This window comes from Onychostoma macrolepis, chromosome 01, assembly GCF_012432095.1.
Source record: "Onychostoma macrolepis isolate SWU-2019 chromosome 01, ASM1243209v1, whole genome shotgun sequence".
Classification (NCBI taxonomy): Eukaryota; Metazoa; Chordata; class Actinopteri; order Cypriniformes; family Cyprinidae; genus Onychostoma; species Onychostoma macrolepis.
The window spans coordinates 1,727,573-1,746,885 of record NC_081155.1 but is presented as its reverse complement, the minus strand read 5'-3'; the positions used below and the strand labels follow the sequence as shown (position 1 = coordinate 1,746,885).

Genomic DNA, 19,313 nt, shown 5'->3' with positions numbered 1-19,313 from the left:
ATAACCAATTGATTTGTTAAATCAAATGCAAAATTGTGTGTCTGATTGGTCCAAATGCTACAGCTGGTAGTAAGTAATGAATATGATTAAATCAGCGCAGACAGAAAAATAAAGCAGACGGATTCATTCTGAGTTTCATTCTGCTGATCTCAATCACATTCATCATTATTCATACTGTCATCAGTTCACATCAGATTCAGAAACCACTTCATCATTAAATCAGTCACTAATACACTTTTATTACATTTGATCATCAGTTTACAATAGAAATATTAAAGCAAACTTATTCATCTGTTTAAGATTCAGAACAGTATGAGTCTGATCTAGATTTATAACTTCTAGATTAAGAATGAAAAACTATTTAATTATGAATGAATACAAATGTAATGATGTGAGATTTGATGAGTTTGTGCGCATGTGAACATTAGAAAGATTTACAGAGAGTCTCTCTATCGTTTAATATCACACAGAGACACTGAAGAACCAGGATAAACCCTGAATCCAGCGTAGAGGGGTTCAGTGAATGTGGTGGTGAGTGTGTGTAAGTGTGTGAGTGTGTGTAAGTGTGTGAGTGTGTGTGTGTGTGTGTGTGTGTGTGTGTCAGAGACACTGTAGAAGGACAGAGAGCCGGTCGACACGTCCACATACACTCCTGCTCTATTACATACACGTCTATTCATCACATACACTCCTGCTCTATTAGAGAATGAACGGTCAGCAGGTATAACAGTGCTTTTATTATTGTGCCAGACAGTGAATCTGTTATTATAGCACCACAAACTCCAGGATTTGTCATTGAATCCAAACTCACAGTCTCTCCATCCTTTCCTGTTGATTCCTTTATATGACACTGATATTTCACCATCTTCTCTCAGTTCAGTCTCCCAGTAACAGCGTCCAGTCAGACTCTCAACACACAGAACCTGAGGATCCTCATCAAATCTCTCTGGATGATCAGGATACGGCTGACGCTCAAACACTCGTGTGATCTTCTTGTTCTCATCAGACAGAATGAGTCGAGTGTGTGCTGTGTTTGGATCCAGTGTGAGATCACAGGCATCTGAACACAAGAAGAGAGAAACATCAAGAACAACACAACAGTGAAGATGTCTGTGTGTGTTTACAGCTAAAGTCCAGACTGTCCTCACTCTTCTCAAATGTGTTCACTAATATAGTGAAAGCTGTTGAAGAGCGACTAATGATTCAGATCTCACTAGCAGTGCTGGTCCTAGACTTCTGGAGCCCAAACAAAACTCTGTGAAAAACCCTGTCAGGCCTAAAACAGTGCAGACTAGTGTTGTGTAAAGCAGCGGTTGTGGGTTTATCATGAATACAAGTCAAGTCAGCTTTATTTCTATAACGCTTTCTACAGTACAGATTGTTTCAAAGCAGTAACAGATTGAGATTGTGCTGTAAAGCAGCTCTAACAAGCCAATAGTGTGATTCTAGAGCTCGAGTCAGTTCAGTGTTGATTCAGTTCAGTTCAGTAAGTGTAAAGTTCATCAGTTGTGCAGACAGACTGTATATACAGTGTATTTGTGCTCATACACAAACTCCACTGAACACTGAACACACAAAACTCACAAGATAGTCCTGTTTTACATTCATCACATCTGTGTGGAGTTTGGTGTGAGTATGGATGATCATTTGATGATTGTGTGCAGAGTGAAAAAGCAAGTTTTTATAAGAGTCAAAACAGTTTAGAAAGAAGCTTTTGTGTTTCTGTAGAGATTGTGGTTTTGTGTGTAGAGTTTAGAGAGGAGCCATATTTTCAGAGATACAATGGGTACGGAAAGTATTCTGACCCCCATAAATTTTTCACTCTTTGTTATATTGCAGCCATTTGCTAAAATCATTTAAGTTCATTTTTTTTCCTCAATGTACACACAGCACCCCATATTGACAGAAAAACACAGAATTGTTGACATTTTTGCAGATTTATTAAAAAAGAAAAACTGAAATATCACATGATCCTAAGTATTCAGACCCTTTGCTGTGACACTCATATATTTAACTCAGGTGCTGTCCATTTCTTCTGATCATCCTTGAGATGGTTCTACACCTTCATTTGAGTCCAACTGTGTTTGATTATACTGATTGGACTTGATTAGGAAAGCCACACACCTGTCTATATAAGACCTTACAGCTCACAGTGCATGTCAGAGCAAATGAGAATCATGAGGTCAAAGGAACTGCCTGAAGAGCTCAGAGACAGAATTGTGGCAAAGCACAGATCTGGCCAAGGTTACAAAAAAATTTCTGCTGCACTTAAGGTTCCTAAGAGCACAGTGGCCTCCATAATCCTTAAATGGAAGACGTTTGGGACGACCAGAACCCTTCCTAGAGCTGGCCGTCCGGCCAAACTGAGCTATCGGGGGAGAAGAGCCTTGGTGAGAGAGGTAAAGAAGAACCCAAAGATCACTGTGGCTGAGCTCCAGAGATGCAGTCGGGAGATGGGAAGGCTCTCCTCAGTGCAAGACACATGAAAGCCCGCATGGAGTTTGCTAAAAAACACCTGAATAAGATTCTCTGGTCTGATGAGACCAAGATAGAACTTTTTGGCCTTAATTCTAAGCGGTATGTGTGGAGAAAACCAGGCACTGCTCATCACCTGTCCAATACAGTCCCAACAGTGAAGCATGGTGGTGGCAGCATCATGCTGTGGGGGTGTTTTTCAGCTGCAGGGACAGGACGACTGGTTGCAATCGAGGGAAAGATGAATGCGGCCAAGTACAGGGATATCCTGGACGAAAACCTTCTCCAGAGTGCTCAGGACCTCAGACTGGGCGAAGGTTTACCTTCCAACAAGACAATGACCCTAAGCACACAGCTAAAATAACGAAGGAGTGGCTTCACAACAACTCCGTGACTGTTTTTGAATGGCCCAGCCAGAGCCCTGACTTAAACCCAATTGAGCATCTCTGGAGAGACCTAAAAATGGCTGTCCACCAACGTTTACCATCCAACCTGACAGAACTGGAGAGGATCTGCAAGGAGGAATGGCAGAGGATCCCCAAATCCAGGTGTGAAAAACTTGTTGCATCTTTCCCAAAAAGACTCATGGCTGTATTAGATCAAAAGGGTGCTTCTACTAAATACTGAGCAAAGGGTCTGAATACTTAGGACCATGTGATGTTTCAGTTTTTCTTTTTTAATAAATCTGCAAAAATGTCAACAATTCTGTGTTTTTCTGTCAATATGGGTTGCTGTGTGTACATTAATGAGGAAAAAAAATGAACTTAAATGATTTTAGCAAATGGCTGCAATATAACAAAGAGTGAAAAATTTAAGGGGGTCTGAATACTTTCCGTACCCACTGTAGTAAGCAATTAAAAAAAAAAAAAAAAAAAACTGTAAGTGAAATTAAATCCATATTTGGACAGTGATGCTCTGCACCATCAAGCTGTCAGAAAAACTATAACAAAATTATTTTTCAGATGTGTGATTTACTGAGGAAACTAAAGCTTGGTTCCATGTATATTTTAAACATATATTTTCCATTTATATATATATATTTAGAGTCAAACACACTTCATTCAAGCTCTTCTTGTGATAATCAAACATTTTTTTCAAGGTTTTCACACTCTGTAGCTGTCATTGTAAGACAGTGAGCAACTACGTTTGTTTGTCCGAGGGAGCAACAGTAACTAAGGGGGGCGGGGCTTACCGATAGTTCAATTGGGCTATTTTGAAAATACAGTCGCGGGAAAAATTACAGAGCCGTGGGTTGTGTTTTTTTGGGCTACTGTTATAATGTTTCCGCGGCCGCCCAAATATACACGTGATCGCAAAAGGAAGTTATTACAAGTGGTTTGAAGTGAGTTTTGAGTAAAAGTGTACTATTAATATCATAAACTGTCTATGTAGCATGATGCTAATATTGGCTCTAATGCAGCTGCATTCTTCATAATGCATTTTATCATAATACTTCATGTAAGGTCGCAAGAAAATGTTTTGTTGTATTTATTTAGAAATACTTTTGATAATAGTTGGGTAAATCTATACTGGGATTGAAGCGATCTGGCTTGGTAAACATTTTATTGCCAGTTTAAAGGCTGATAATGTCTGAATAAAAACAAAAGAATAATGATAAAAGAATAATAAGGATTATGTCTCATACCTGGCGGAAGTGTGAAAGGTTCTGTTTCCTTAAACTAGTTTCATGCATTTCTTTATTTCAATATTTACAGGTAAATCCTAGTATTTCAAATTTGCGATTAATCATAGTCCATGACTGTGATTAACGCAATAAATTTTTTAATCGATTGACAGCACTAATATATATATATATATATATACAGTGGGTACGGAAAGTATTCAGACCCCCTTAAATTTTTCACTCTTTGTTATATTGCAGCCATTTGCTAAAATCATTTAAGTTCATTTTTTTTCCTCATTAATGTACACACAGCACCCCATATTGACAGAAAAACACAGAATTGTTGACATTTTTGCAGATTTATTAAAAAAGAAAAACTGAAATATCACATGGTTCTAAGTATTCAGACCCTTTGCTCAGTATTTAGTAGAAGCACCCTTTTGATCTAATACAGCCGTGAGTCTTTTTGGGAAAGATGCAACAAGTTTTTCACACCTGGATTTGGAGATCCTCTGCCATTCCTCCTTGCAGATCCTCTCCAGTTCTGTCAGGTTGGATGGTAAACGTTGGTGGACAGCCATTTTTAGGTCTCTCCAGAGATGCTCAATTGGGTTTAAGTCAGGGCTCTGGCTGGGCCATTCAAGAACAGTCACAGAGTTGTGAAGCCACTCCTTTGTTATTTTAGCTGTGTGCTTAGGGTCATTGTCTTGTTGGAAGGTAAACCTTCGGCGCAGTCTGAGGTCCTGTGCACTCTGGAGAAGGTTTTTGTCCAGGATATCCCTGTACTTGGCCGCATTCATCTTTCCCTCGATTGCAACCAGTCGTCCTGTCCCTGCAGCTGAAAACACCCCACAGCATGATGCTGCCACCACCATGCTTCACTGTTGGGACTGTATTGGACAGGTGATGAGCAGTGCCTGGTTTTCTCCACACATACCGCTTAGAATTAAGGCCAAAAAGTTCTATCTTGGTCTCATGAGACCAGAGAATCTTATTCAGGTGTTTTTTAGCAAACTCCATGCGGGCTTTCATGTGTCTTGCACTGAGGAGAGGCTTCCGTCGGGCCACTCTGCCATAAAGCCCCGACTGGTGGAGGGCTGCAGTGATGGTTGACTTTCTACAACTTTCTCCCATCTCCCGACTGCATCTCTGGAGCTCAGCCACAGTGATCTTTGGGTTCTTCTTTACCTCTCTCACCAAGGCTCTTCTCCCCCGATAGCTCAGTTTGGCCGGACGGCCAGCTCTAGGAAGGGTTCTGGTTGTCCCAAACGTCTTCCATTTAAGGATTATGGAGGCCACTGTGCTCTTAGGAACCTTAAGTGCAGCAGAAATTTTTTTGTAACCTTGGCCAGATCTGTGCCTTGCCACAATTCTGTCTTTGAGCTCTTCAGGCAGTTCCTTTGACCTCATGATTCTCATTTGCTCTGACATGCACTGTGAGCTGTAAGGTCTTATATAGACAGGCGTGTGGCTTTCCTAATCAAGTCCAATCAGTATAATCAAACACAGCTGGACTCAAATGAAGGTGTAGAACCATCTCAAGGATGATCAGAAGAAATGGACAGCACCTGAGTTAAATATATGAGTGTCACAGCAAAGGGTCTGAATACTTAGGACCATGTGATATTTCAGTTTTTCTTTTTTAATAAATCTGCAAAAATGTCAACAATTCTGTGTTTTTCTGTCAATATGGGGTGCTGTGTGTACATTGAGGAAAAAATTTTTACTTAAATTTTTCACTCTTTGTTATATTGCAGCCATTTGCTAAAATCATTTAAGGAGGTACCCACTGTATATATATAATCTTCATGAATGAAAAGTGAATCTTTAAAGTGAATTTTATTTCATAGCTATAGAAAGTGTTTAAATAATGTGTTCATGACTATGAATGTAAGTTATCAATGATCAAGAATCCCATTACAATGTCGTTTGGGAGATGTTAGACTAGAAGCTAATGAATAGACTACAGATGTCATTAGAAGCTAATGTTAGACTAAACTGTTATGATAATGTTTATTTGTCAGCATTTAAATCAATTACGTGTCTGGTTCTCCTGGGATTACCAGACTCAGAATATAAAAGTATATGTTGTTTAATAACATGAAACTGTATTTTAATGCCGCTATCATTATTTATGGTGTTGCAATTATTTAGTTTCTCAGTTTCTGACAAGAACGAGGCAGGAGAGGTTTCTGTGAGAATCACAAGAGTCTCTATAAACCACAACATCAAACGAGCTTCAGCTGAAGTTAACGAGCTGCATATCTTTATTCAGATATCAATTTATATAGTTTATAATAATAATAATTATTATGATTTTGTGTGTGTGGCCTCCTCTATTGACCAGCCACCACAGAAACACATTTAAGAACGTTTTGATTATTGATGAGTACTGACAAACTAAAAATTACATTTCATCAGTGGACTAATGTTGATTTTTAATTAATTAATTGACTAAATAAGAACAATTTAAAATATTAGAAAATAATATACATTCTTCTTGCTGCTTTTCTGTCATTTTTCTGCTCTGGACGGATAGGTCTTGTTCACACTAATAATCTTTTTCTCTCTGTTTCGGTCTTCTGTTCACACTGAGATGCTGTTTTTGTGAAAACTGATCTTTTTGAAGACGTTCTCCCGAGTGGATGAAGGTGATAACACTGTTTTGGTGTTGTAGTGTGGACTGTGAAAACAGAGCTATCTGAAACACTGATGTATGTTTAGTCATGTGACGTGTATTGTACTGATAGATATTTGTGTTTATACGGTATTGTGTCTGTTATGTGCTGTTCACTTTCACAGTGTTGCTAAAGATATGTTACTTTGTTCACTCTTTATTTCACAGTCCTGCAAAGATGACAGAAAATTCACTCACAGCTGCTGTCCTGCAGCAAAACATGAGCGCAGCTGCATTTAAGACCAAACATATAATGATGATTGAGAGCGACCGGGACACATCAGTGAATGCTGAGATATTTTGATAAATAAAATGATCCTGACAGAAGAACAGTGTGAAAACTTTATTATATGTTCGTCTGTATCATCTCAGTGAGATTTTATAGTTTCACGCATGTGCAGTAAGATGAATTTAGTGTTTCTGATGTTTCAGTGTGGATGAGAAGCTTTTGAAAAACACTTATAAACTCTAGTGTGGACAGAGAGCGTTTTAAAATGAAAATGACTTTTTTTTTTAAACGGGTCTAAATTAATAGTCATGTGTCAAGACACGTCATTACCATCAGTGTATGATGTCTGAGTCCAAAACAGTAAATAAATAAATATAAATCCTTATTTATTAAAAGAAAGATATTTCCACGTGACTCTAAAACTGAATCCACATATTACTGTAGTGATTTGCTTCTTAAATCATCCTTGAGAGTAAAGGAGTCCCCTGGTGGTGTGTGTGTCTGTGAGTGTGTGTGTGTGTGTTTATATTCCTACACTTTCGTAGTCCAGCTGTCATCCTGATCTCTCCTCCATGATCCACACTAGAAACACACAAACACACATTAATGTAGATCTGCATCATTCACACACACACACACACACACACACACACACACATTGTGAAAAGTGGGGACGCTCCATAGGCGTAATGGTTTTTATACTGTATTTACTGTATATGCTATTGCCCTACACCAACCCTACACCTAAACCTACCCTTTACAGGAGACTGTGCATTTCAACTTCCCCCAAAAAAACCTCACTCTGTGTGATTTATAAGCGTTTTGAAAAGTGGGGACATGGGTCAATGTCCTGAGATGTCACCTTCACCTTGTAATACCTGTCATACCTTTGTCATTATACACATCTATGTCCTGACTTTTCACGAAAACGCGCGCGCACACACACACACACACACACACACACACACACACACACACACACACGTTCAGTATGTCAGTATTAGTGTTTGACATACTTGAGTATCTGCAGTTTATAGTTTGGATCCTCCAGTTTGTGTTTGAGCAGCTGAACTCCTGAATCTCCTGGGTGATTGTAGCTCAGATCCAGCTCTCTCAGGTGTGAGGGGTTTGAACTCAGAGCTGAAGACAAATAACCACAGCCTTCCTCTGTCACCATACAGCCAGACAACCTACAGACACACACAGACAGATCATCTACAGACACACACAGACAGATCATCTACAGACACACACACACACACACACACACACACACACAGACAGATCATCTACAGACACACACAGACAGATCATCTACAGACACACACACACACACACACACACACACACACACAGACAGATCATCTACAGACACACACACACACACACACACACACACACAGTCAGATCATCTACAGACACACACACACACACACACACACACACACACACACACAGTCAGATCATCTACAGACACACACACACACAGATCATCTACAGACACACACAGACAGATCATCTACAGACACACACACAGACAGATCATCTACAGACACACACACACACACACACACACACACACACACAGACAGATCATCTACAGACATACACACAGATCATCTACAGACACACACAGACAGATCATCTACAGACACACACACAGATCATATACAGACACACACATTCAGATAATCTACAACCACACATCAACATTGTGACCAGTTGACTGTAAATGATCTCTTATATGTTGTTAATACCTCAGTATCTGCAGCTGACAGTTTGGATTCTTCAGTCCATCAGAAATAATCTTTACACCAGAGTCCTGCAGGTCATTGTTACTCAGATCCAGCTCTCTCAGGACACAGTTTGAGGATTGAAGAGCCGATGACAAACTCTCACAACACTGAGCAGTGAGATTACAGACAGCAAGACTGAAAGAGAGCAGAAGACACACATCAACAGTCGAAACATCTTGTCACGCGCCCAGTGGAACGTGGAGATGTGGAGTTCTTCAACATGAACTGATCTTTAATGATACAATCGACAGGGCATCCAACAAAGGAACACAAGGAAGACATTTAACAGTGGACGAGGGACTACAGAACAGAACACTCTTTAAATGACGAGGGGATGAAGAGACACCTGGAAATCAATGAAGGCCCCCACCCCCCACCCCCCGCGGACGGCGGCGTTGAGTTGACGGCAGCATAATAAATATTATCAGTAAGCTCTTCATTTGTGAAATTAATGTGATCACAAAGCTAAGTAAAATATAAGATAAATATGTAAAAAGTAAATATGAGTAAAAAATACAAATAGACCTATATCACTCATAATATTCCCATTCACAGTAATCCACCTCTTCTATCGTTTTATTTATTTTATGGCATAATGCAGACCTCTTTAAATGTATAATAATGTAAAATACTGGCGAGTGCTGTACAGTAAAGAGTAAACACACTTCAAGCACTGCCTTCACTGTAATAGTTCACTGTAACAGCAGTCAAACAGCTGGAACATTAAGCATTTATGATCAATAATTACTGAAGATTAAAGGTTATAATGCTATATTATTATTGCTATTAATATTACCAGTAATGTGTCATTATTCTATCTTCATTCACAGTGAAAATGTCTGAATTGCAGCTTCACTGATCAATGGTGTCGACCGTCCCTTTGCTCCACCTGCTGCTGATTTAATGAACGAGTTTCTCATGTGACTGGGTTGTGTTTACCGCGGTGATAACAGACATTTTACTCCACTATCTACTGTATTAAAAACACCTGTCGTGACTCCTTTAAGATTCTGGCCTGTTATTTAGGAGAAAATCTCTCATTCAGGAACATTTATTATAAAGGTGTCAGATTCATTATTAAATATGATAGTTTAGTTAATGATGAAACACTCACAGAGCTTTTCTGCAGTTGATCACAGCTGGTATCAGTCTTCTTCTGCCCTCATCTGATGTGTTGTATTTCATGAGCTCAAACTCATCCAGCGGCTCCTCTGACATCTGAAGCATGTAGGATATTGTTGAGCAGCGAGCAGCAGAGAGTTTCTCTGAGTGTTTGTCTGATTTCACAAACTCCTGAATCTCTCTGGACAGAGTCTGATCTTTCACTTCCAGCAGACAGAGGAACAGATTGATGGATTGACCAGCTGAGAGAGGAGGATGTATAAAATAAGCATCAACATCATTATTTTTGATCTTCATTTTAATGTACAGTGTGGTTCTGCTGATGGTCTCTGAGATGTTCTCTGTGTGTGTCAGTAGATCCTGTAAGAGTCTCTGATTGGACTCCAGTGAGACGCCCAGCAGGAACCGCAGGAACAGATCCAGACGTCCATTCTTACTCTCAAGAGCTTTATCTACTGCTGATGTTAGTAGATTATACAGAGAGTCTTTATCAAATCTGTAAGATCTGAATTCATGCAGTGGCTTCTTGTTCTTCATTAAATAGCAGTAAAGCAGATAGAAAGCAGCGAGAAACTCCTGAACGCTCAGATGAATGAAGCTGTAGACTTTCCTCTGATGAATCACAGATTCCTCCTTAAAGATCTCAGTGCAAATCCCAGAATACACTGAGGCGTCAGTGACGTCTATGCCGCTATCAATCAGGTCCTCCTCATAGAACATCACATTGCCCTTCATCAGCTGTTTGAAAGCCACTTCAGCAAGTTTCACAATCACTTCTCTGTTGGACTGCAGGAGTTTCTCTGGATCTCTCTCTTCATACTTCTGGTTCCTCATGTTGATCTGAATCAGCAGGAAGTGGATGTACATTTCAGTCAGAGTTTGAGGGATTTCTGCACTCAGATCTTCTTCCAGGAGCTTCTGAAGCACAGTGGATGAGATCCAGCAGAAGACAGGGATGTGGCACATGATGTGGAGGCTTCTTGCTCTTCTGATGTGTGAGATGATTCTGCTGGCTTGATGCTGGTCACTGATTCTCTTCCTGAAATATTCCTCCTTCTGAGGCTCAGTGAATCCCTGAATTTCTGTCAGACGGTTGATGTATTTGGAGGGGATCTGATTGGCTGCTGCTGGTCTGGAGGTGATCCAGATGAGAGCAGAGGGAAGCAGCTCTCCTTTCATGAGCTTTGACATCAACACAGCCACTGATGAAGTCTCAGTCACATCACAAACTTTCTGAGCGTCTAAAAACATCGGTGTGATTCTGCTTTCATCCAGACCATCAAAGATGAACACAACTTTACACTCCTCATAAATCTTTGAGTCCAGATCTTGAAGTTCAGGATGAAAGTCCAGCAGAAGTCTGTGAAGACTGTACTGATGATCTCGGATCAAGTTCAGCTCTCGAAATGGAAGCACAAACATGAAATCTACGTCCTGATTGGCTTTTCCCTCGGCCCAGTCCAGAATGAACTTCTGCACAGAGACGGTTTTTCCGATTCCAGCGATGCCTTTAGTAAGAACAGTCTTGATCTGGTCTTTCTCCTCACATCCTGGTTCAGCTGAGGCTTTAAAGATGTCATTGCAGTAGATTGGAGTGTCTTGTGAGTGTTGTGTTCTGGCTGTTTTCTCCATCTGTAAAAACTCATGTTCTTCATTCACTCCTTCACTCTCTCCCTCTATGATGTAGAGCTGTGTGTAGATCCTGTTCAGGAGGCTTTCATTCTCCTGGAGGTTCAGTCCCTCAAACAATCTCTCATACTTGTTCTTCATGCTGGTTTTGAGCTGGTCTTTGACTCTCTGTAGTTCATCATTCACTGGTTGATCGTGTTTATTCAGAGACGCTGTAATGCTCGTGTTGTTCAGACAGAAGACAGAGGCTCCTCCAGAGATGCTTCGCTCTCCATCTGCTCTGCTGAAATATCACAAGAACAACTGATTACACATATCTGAAAATAAAGGATGTATAAATTAAAATCTAAATCGACAGAGATGTCCTTTTTGTATTTTCTGTATAATTTCAGTTTATCTGTGAAGTAATATGTATTGTATAATAACATAATATATGTAAATGTAGGAGCATGTGTTTATCATGTCATGTCCTGTCTGTGTGCATTGAGTGTGTTTTTGACTCCCATAAATCAGTTCAATCATCACTACACGTTTATCCTCACCTGGGGTCAGAGGTCACTGCTTCATCACTGAGGTCAGGACGATGATTGATGGATGCATCACTCTTCAGAGACACACAGCTGTGATCTGGTGATGAAGATCTCTTCCTCGTCCTGAAGATCCTGATAAACACAGAAATCATTCTTCCTTTAGTTCTGTCTGCGGTTTCATTTATTATAAACAGAGCTGCAACAATAACTGATCAAATCAATAATAATTATTGTAATGTATTAATTAACATGAATGAACAATGAACAATACATTTATTAAATTCATGTATTAATCTTTGCTAATGTTGGTTAATAAAAATAGTTATTCATTGTTTGTTCATGTTAGTCGACAGTGCATTTACCAATGTTAAACTTGTGATTTTTATAAATGCATTAGTAAATGCTGAACTTAACATTAACCAAGATTAATAAATGCTGCAGAAGTATTGTTCATTCTTAGTTCATGTTAACCAATGAACCTTATTGTAAAGTGTTACCAATTAATTGTATAATAATTGTAATTTCATAATATGCTTTTCTAAAGCTGAACTGACCTTTATGTTAGAATATGTATAACTTAATATTTTAACTAATTGCAAAAGCTGAATAATCAATCAATGTCTACTGATTAATCAGTGGAATAATTGACGATTAGTCGATTAATCGCTCTAATAATCGTTAGATTAATCGATTATCAAAATAATAGTTTGTTGCAGCCCTAGTGTGGGTCACTAACAGTGTAAACACACTCTTGTTCTGGTTTGTGGATCAGTGTGTGTCTGAATCTGCTGCTGTTGCTCAGTGTGTGTTTCTTTGATTGAACATGTTGAAGCAGCACTTGTCGACTCGTGGAGCGTCTGAGAAATGATGAACTGTGATCCGGTGATTGTTCACGCTGGTCAGTGTTTATCAGGGCAGCATGAGTTGACCTTAACACTGGATTATATCTCACCTGGGGTCAGAGGTCACTGGATCATCACTGAAATAAGGAGGAGGACCCATGGATCTGTCACTCTTCAGAGACACACAGCTGTGATCAGGAGATGAAGATCTCTCTCTGTTCTCCATGATGACAAACTGACTTCACACCTGCATATGGAGACATAAGAGCACAAATGACACATAATATTGTGATGATTATTGCAGTAAATCTTAACGCTACACACACGATGAGATTGAAGAGAATGTGGAGCTGCAGCAGGATCCTTTTCTTCTGAATCATAAAGTGCTGGTTTACTGACTGTAGTGAAGAAGATCTGAAGAGTGATCCTCATGAGCATCGTCAGTATCTGAGCTCACTGATGCTCTTGTGTCTTACTGAACATATTTGACTTCAGCAGCAGGAGAAAAGCATCCATCTGTTCAGAGCTTGATGTGTGTAACGTGACGTCACTGACACACATCAACTAACTGATCATGACATCTGATGAGGAGTATTTTCAGAGCTGATGTTTCATTGTTGAAGCGCTGCTGAAAACCCCTCAAATCTCACACATGCAGCACATTATATTTCTGCTGCTCTTCCTCCACAACGAGTTTCACCAAACAAACCAGATCAGTAAACTATTAATAACACAAATCATGTTCTCCCAAATCTCACTGTAATCATATTATTCCAGAACATTTCATTTTTTAAAGAGAAAAAGCTGCGGGTGCCTCTTGTTTGTATATTATATTTATCAGTCTATATTTAAATAAAGCAATTTCTATGAGGCCAGCAATCATAATTCTCGAGATATCACACAGTATCATAACTGAGTCTGAGTGAGAGAGAAAGACTATCTGGGGGATATTTAATATTAGAAAAAGATCAATTCTGCACGCTTATGCGGACATGTTACTGTAAGTCTTTTATTGTATGTTTTCCTAATTAAAAGTTTGAAAGTTATCTCAGTGTCATCATTCAAACATCTCAAAGCAGACACTTTAATGAAGGTGTGTAGAGTTTATATCAGAAATACATTTGTGAGTCAGAATCAAACTCACTTTGGTAAAGTTGGTTTTATATTCGCACATTCACACATTTCCGCGTTCAATAACTTTCTAATTATATGTGCAATAAAGTAATTTTTGCAAATTCTAATCAGCGACATCATTGTACTAATTTTTTTTTCAGAATCGATCAAAATGGCCAAGTATTGTTTTAATGTCATATTTACTTGTGAATGTCCGCTGAATGTCCATGTGGTGTGATTAAAAGAGTAATTGAATGCAGAAGTCCGAATGTGCGAATATAAAACCAACTTTACCCAAGTGTTTTTCTGTATTTGTGTATGTTTGTGCTTGTTTTGCAGTGCAGTTTTGTTGAGAAATGTATTTGACATTATATTTGAGTAATATAAGTCTTAAAGGTAGGGATAAGTAGGGATGGCTGACGCGAAGCTGATGTTTTGACACAGTGTTGAGATCCCGAAGCGCAGATGTTTGGAAACACTGCTCCGAGGCGTGACTCGAAACACTCATGTCACGTGACTAAGGCGATCGAAACACTCATGTCACGTGACTAAGGCGATTCGAAACACTCATGTCACGTGACTAAGGCGATCGAAGCATCGGGGCGTGTCACAAGTGTTTCGAGACGTGGCATACCTGCCGAATCTGCGTTTGATTGACAGGGTCGGGAACGAATCACACAATCGCACATCTGTCTCAACCTAACTCCCACAAAGTAGAAAAGTGGAGTTAACGCATCTTCACTTCGTGGGTTTTTGTGAGAGGATTTTTTTCAAAGGCTGGAGAAAGGCTAAGTCCATCAACAGCAGAACAATTAATATTTTTAAATAAAAATCTTTATATGTAAAAAAAGTGGTTTGATGTACTTTTTTTATTCCAGCAGATGTTGGACCTCCACAGATTCCTACAAGATCGTACTTTTTCTATCCCACTAACTAACAGTCAGATTAACAGAGGAGCCTCGAGGACGAGCAGCCCAGTGCATTATGGGTGCTGAAGTTTCTCTATCTTTCTGGGAAAAGTGAACATCAGCAGCACTTTCTCTGTTTTCTCTTCTCGTGTTGCACTGATTTCAAGACTAATTTCACCTTTCTTCTGCACTGACAGTGAAAAAATGAGTTAGCTTTAATAGCAAAATCTCATTTATTAAATTGCTGGTTAGGTTTGAAACCCGCCACAGGCTGTCCGGTAAGAGACTTGGTCAAAGATGGTTGAAATATGGGAGTAACCCATTTATTTGTCACCACAACAACTCAGTGAATTACAAGGGTTTATGTGGGTTTTTTTTTGTTGCATAGACGCACAACACCCGTAAAAATGAGTAGAACTATATAAGACATGCAACAGCAAAGTTTAGCTCCGATGGACTCTCTCTACTTCACACGGAGCGCTGTGGGCGGGATGTTTGCCTGCACGTGGATCAGCGGATGCTGATTGGCTGCCTGTGTGTCAATCAGTCTCGGTAAAAAAAGAGAAAGATTTGATCAGAAGATTCATTATTCTTAAAGCTATAATGGTCTTTTTAACAGACAGTGAAGGTTTATTAAAAGCCCATTGTGCCTTTAAACCATTTTATGACATTTCAGTCACATAATGGTTGTGTTCCTGCAGGCCAGGATCAGTTTACATTTCAGCTGAAGATACTTTCACTTTTGACAGCTTTTCTCAAAACTATTTAAAAAAAAAAAAAATATATATATATATATATATATATATATATATTCAGTGTAAATCAACAAAGGTGCTCCAAATATATATATATATATATATATATATATATATATATATATATATATATTTTTTTTGTTTGTTTAAATAGTTTTTGAGAAAAGCTGTCAAAAGTGAAAGTATCTTCAGCTGAAATGTATATGTGTGTGTGTGTGTGTGTGTGCGCGCGCGCGTGTGCGTTTATTTAATACGTAGTAGGCTATTATAATAATATTTTCATATTAATATTTTATAATAATATTTTAAAACTTGAATAACTGCATTTACTCTAAATATTAAAACGTGTATATCCAGTAAACCAATGTACTTATTTAAATCTTCTGGTGAAATTAGACAATATAATAACGAGCAAATATTCTCCCCAATACACATTATATTCAGTTTCAAATATAGTACTTTATTAATTATTATCACCATCATTAAATCTCCAGCCTATAAACCTATATTTCTCTCACAAGCTTAAACCGAAAGTACCGCTGGCGCGGTTTGGAGTAAACATTATTAAATAATAACAATAATAATAATAATACATAAGCAATAATAATAATATTGATCAGTCTGTCTGGGCTCAGAACTGATTAGTAATACTGTTTTCCTCACTGGGTTGAAGTTTTTTGTGGAAAATAAGACAGATATCGAGAGAACTGAGGAATCTGTTTCTTTCTCGGAGAGTTACAGGAATATAATGACACACAAGCGATAATATGACACGATATCAGAATAAAATAACTGAACTGACCGAGAAGTGTGATGTTTAATGGCGTCTTCTCATCGCTGTTGTTTTTGAAGCAGAAAGACGCGTCACCTGTTCTACCTGCAGAGCGCGTTCCCGAGATCACGTGACGCTTTAATGATGAATTCAACTCATTCCAGCAGTGATGAACTGAACTGAACTGAACAATGACACTGTTGTCTCTTCAGTCTCTGTCTGCAGCACTGAATCATTATTTTCAGGTTCGTCTGGACTGAATAAAGCTCTGAATGAAGGTAAAGGAACTTTAATAACAATGAATAATACTAATATAAATGTACAAAACTGTCACATATAGTTACACGTATGTGCTGTAATCAATATCAGTGTCATTAATACTCAGTTAATACTTAGTGTAGTTTGCTGAAATAGTAAGCATTATTAACGCAGCAGTGGCCTGCGGCTTCAATCTACCTGCAGCTGAAATGTAAGGATGTGAAATGTTGTAAAAACATCTCAAAGAGCAGAGGACTGATGTGACTGTCTTTCTAGTAGTTATAGTGTTTGTGCAGCTTTAGAGAAATTCACCAAAGATGAGCAGTAGTCTGAATATTACTGTCAGTCCTTTAACATTAGGACTGTCATTTCTACAAACAACAAGAAGGAGAACACTTTGCAGAAAAGAGTGAAGCAGGATGAAAACAACAAACCTATAATCAGTGACAGAAACCTCCGCTGAAGGCCAATCCGACAGATGCGTGTGAACGAACGACAGAGAAACCCTGCTCTCCTTCTGTTCTTCAGCAGTTTACACAATATACATCATTCAGTCAGTTTTACCCCGAATACAGTGACTGTCCCAAACGCTTCACACAATAGCTCAATATTCACCTTTAACCAGACAGACTTAAAGTAGACTGCACACAAGTCATTAAATATAATTGTGTAAAAACACTATAATGTATTAGTTCAGAATGTGCATGTCTGAGGGAGATGTTAATGTAATGCTCTGTCGTCATAAATCCTTATTTGTTTTTCTGTCTCGTCAAAAACCTGTAGAAGAAATTCAATAAAGAGCCATTTAAAAGCAGTCACAGATGTAAAATAGACTTGTCTATAATAACACTGCAGACAAAGCACATCTATATACTGTATAATCTCATGTTGTTCCTCGTGTATTGAGCGCTACTAGAGTTGTACTCACACACAGAATGAAGAGGCGTCCCGTGTCTCATCACATGATGTTGTTTGTTTATGAATATGATTAAAACTAGTGTAAGAAAAGTACAGATTCTGAAGCAGTTATTTATATTCTGGGTTTCTGATGCATTTTGTGCAACCCGACAATTTAGTCTTTAAAGCTAAATATGAAGATATATAGTGAGAAAATGTATTCATATATATGTAATGTATTTCAGCATGTATAGTACTTCTATATCTTATATAAGGTGACAGTTATCTATATGTGACAGTTAAGTCATCTAGTAAATTAAATAGCAATTAAATATTAAAATCATTAGGTAACGTAATTGGTGCTTACATTATCATGCTGGTGTTCTTCAAGAGATGGTGTTTTCAGATCACGTGGTTCAGCGAGGCGTAGCGAGAGATTGTAGCGATCACATCGTGCTCTCTCTTCTCAACAGCAACAGCTCTGCCATTCTGTCCTCATGATGCCGTCTCTCTTCAGGGTGCTTTTAGTGAAATCTGTGGTACAGTGAGCTTTGGTCTGATGTCCTAGTCTCAAGGTTTGGAGATGAGAATTAGTCCATTTCTTTGGGTTGTTCTGCAAGTCTTGGTTTCCTCCTGATGTTCTTCATCCACTCCAGATTTACTCTGAACTCTCCCAGCGATGTCAGAGATGCACACAGTGATATTTAAAGCTTAGGAGAGCATCCCGTGCATATACCTGCCGTCATAATAACGATGCATAATACACAACACACGAGTGCAGCCTGTAATACTGAACCTGTGTCACAGTGACAAGAATCACAAATTACACACATGCTTTCTGCATAGATGATGGAAATTAAATAAGAAAAGTAAGACATTTCCCTACACAAAAGACACTTCCTCCAGTCTGTTTAAGGTCTGTTTGTGAGCCAGTTGTTGACACTAAAAGACAGCTGCATGTTTTCAGCAGGTCTTGTGTTTTGTGCTGTGGAGAAATTACTATCTGTTAGTGTTGTTCATGGAGAAACGTTCATAGCAACACACTGCATGCTAATGTGAAGTATAAATACTTCCTGATCTAGAGTCCAGTATTTGTAAAATCACTTCTTGGCTTTGAGTGTAAACAGAGCTTTCACTTTGAGAGAGACCTTTGAAAACTTCAGTTTTTGTTAGCTTGTCATTGGTTCTGGTGTGTTTGTTTCCAATCCAAGGAGCACATGCCGAATACATCAGTGGACTCGAGAAAGGATTGTTGGATGAATCTGAGAATATAATTGTTTAGAATAACATCAGTTAATTTTGGCTCCACTGCTACAAGAATACAAAAAATATGTTAAGCTGCATTGTATTGTTAAAACAAAGTGTTACCATTATAATCATTAGCGTGTCAAATAACTGAAACTATGTTCATGGATACCATCACAAAATCCAGTGGCAATGATCTCCATCTTGCTCTCACACTAACGAGGGCGTCCTGGGGGCCGATGCTCTCTATGTCCGGCCGTCTCGTGAGATTGACTAAAATTATAGGGTAAAACGGGCGTTGACAAGCTGTATGTGAATGTGTGTTATGTTTAATGCATAAATTTGGTGTTAAGATCATTCACAGATCAGAGGGTTTTATTCAGATTTTACACTGAAGGAAACTTTCCGGTTGCTGTGTGCTGTGACGATGGATGGGTGCTA

The 19,313-nt window shown here is 38.8% G+C and overlaps 1 protein-coding gene across 12 annotated transcripts in view; it reads right to left on the bottom strand.

Moving 5' to 3' along the window:
- Positions 1 to 211: 211 nt before the first annotated feature.
- LOC131538755 (NACHT, LRR and PYD domains-containing protein 3-like) overlaps positions 212 to 19,313 on the bottom strand; it is a 117,149-nt gene continuing 98,047 nt past the window's right edge. For 7 of the 12 annotated variants that reach the window (XM_058772892.1, XM_058772885.1, XM_058772852.1 and 4 more), the window contains 5 exons: positions 9,916 to 11,835; positions 8,763 to 8,936; positions 8,022 to 8,195; positions 7,541 to 7,587; positions 212 to 1,060 (listed from right to left, as the gene is read on the bottom strand). In XM_058772892.1, coding sequence (XP_058628875.1) covers positions 450 to 1,060; positions 7,541 to 7,587; positions 8,022 to 8,195; positions 8,763 to 8,936; positions 9,916 to 11,835 — 2,926 coding nt within the window. In that variant the 3' untranslated portion in view covers positions 212 to 449. Of the gene's footprint in view, positions 1,061 to 7,540; positions 7,588 to 8,021; positions 8,196 to 8,762; positions 8,937 to 9,911; positions 11,836 to 12,094; positions 12,215 to 13,034; positions 13,567 to 16,502; positions 16,569 to 19,313 lie in introns of those variants that run through there. The other 5 variants (XM_058772917.1, XM_058772925.1, XM_058772906.1 and 2 more) reach the window with 5 other exon arrangements.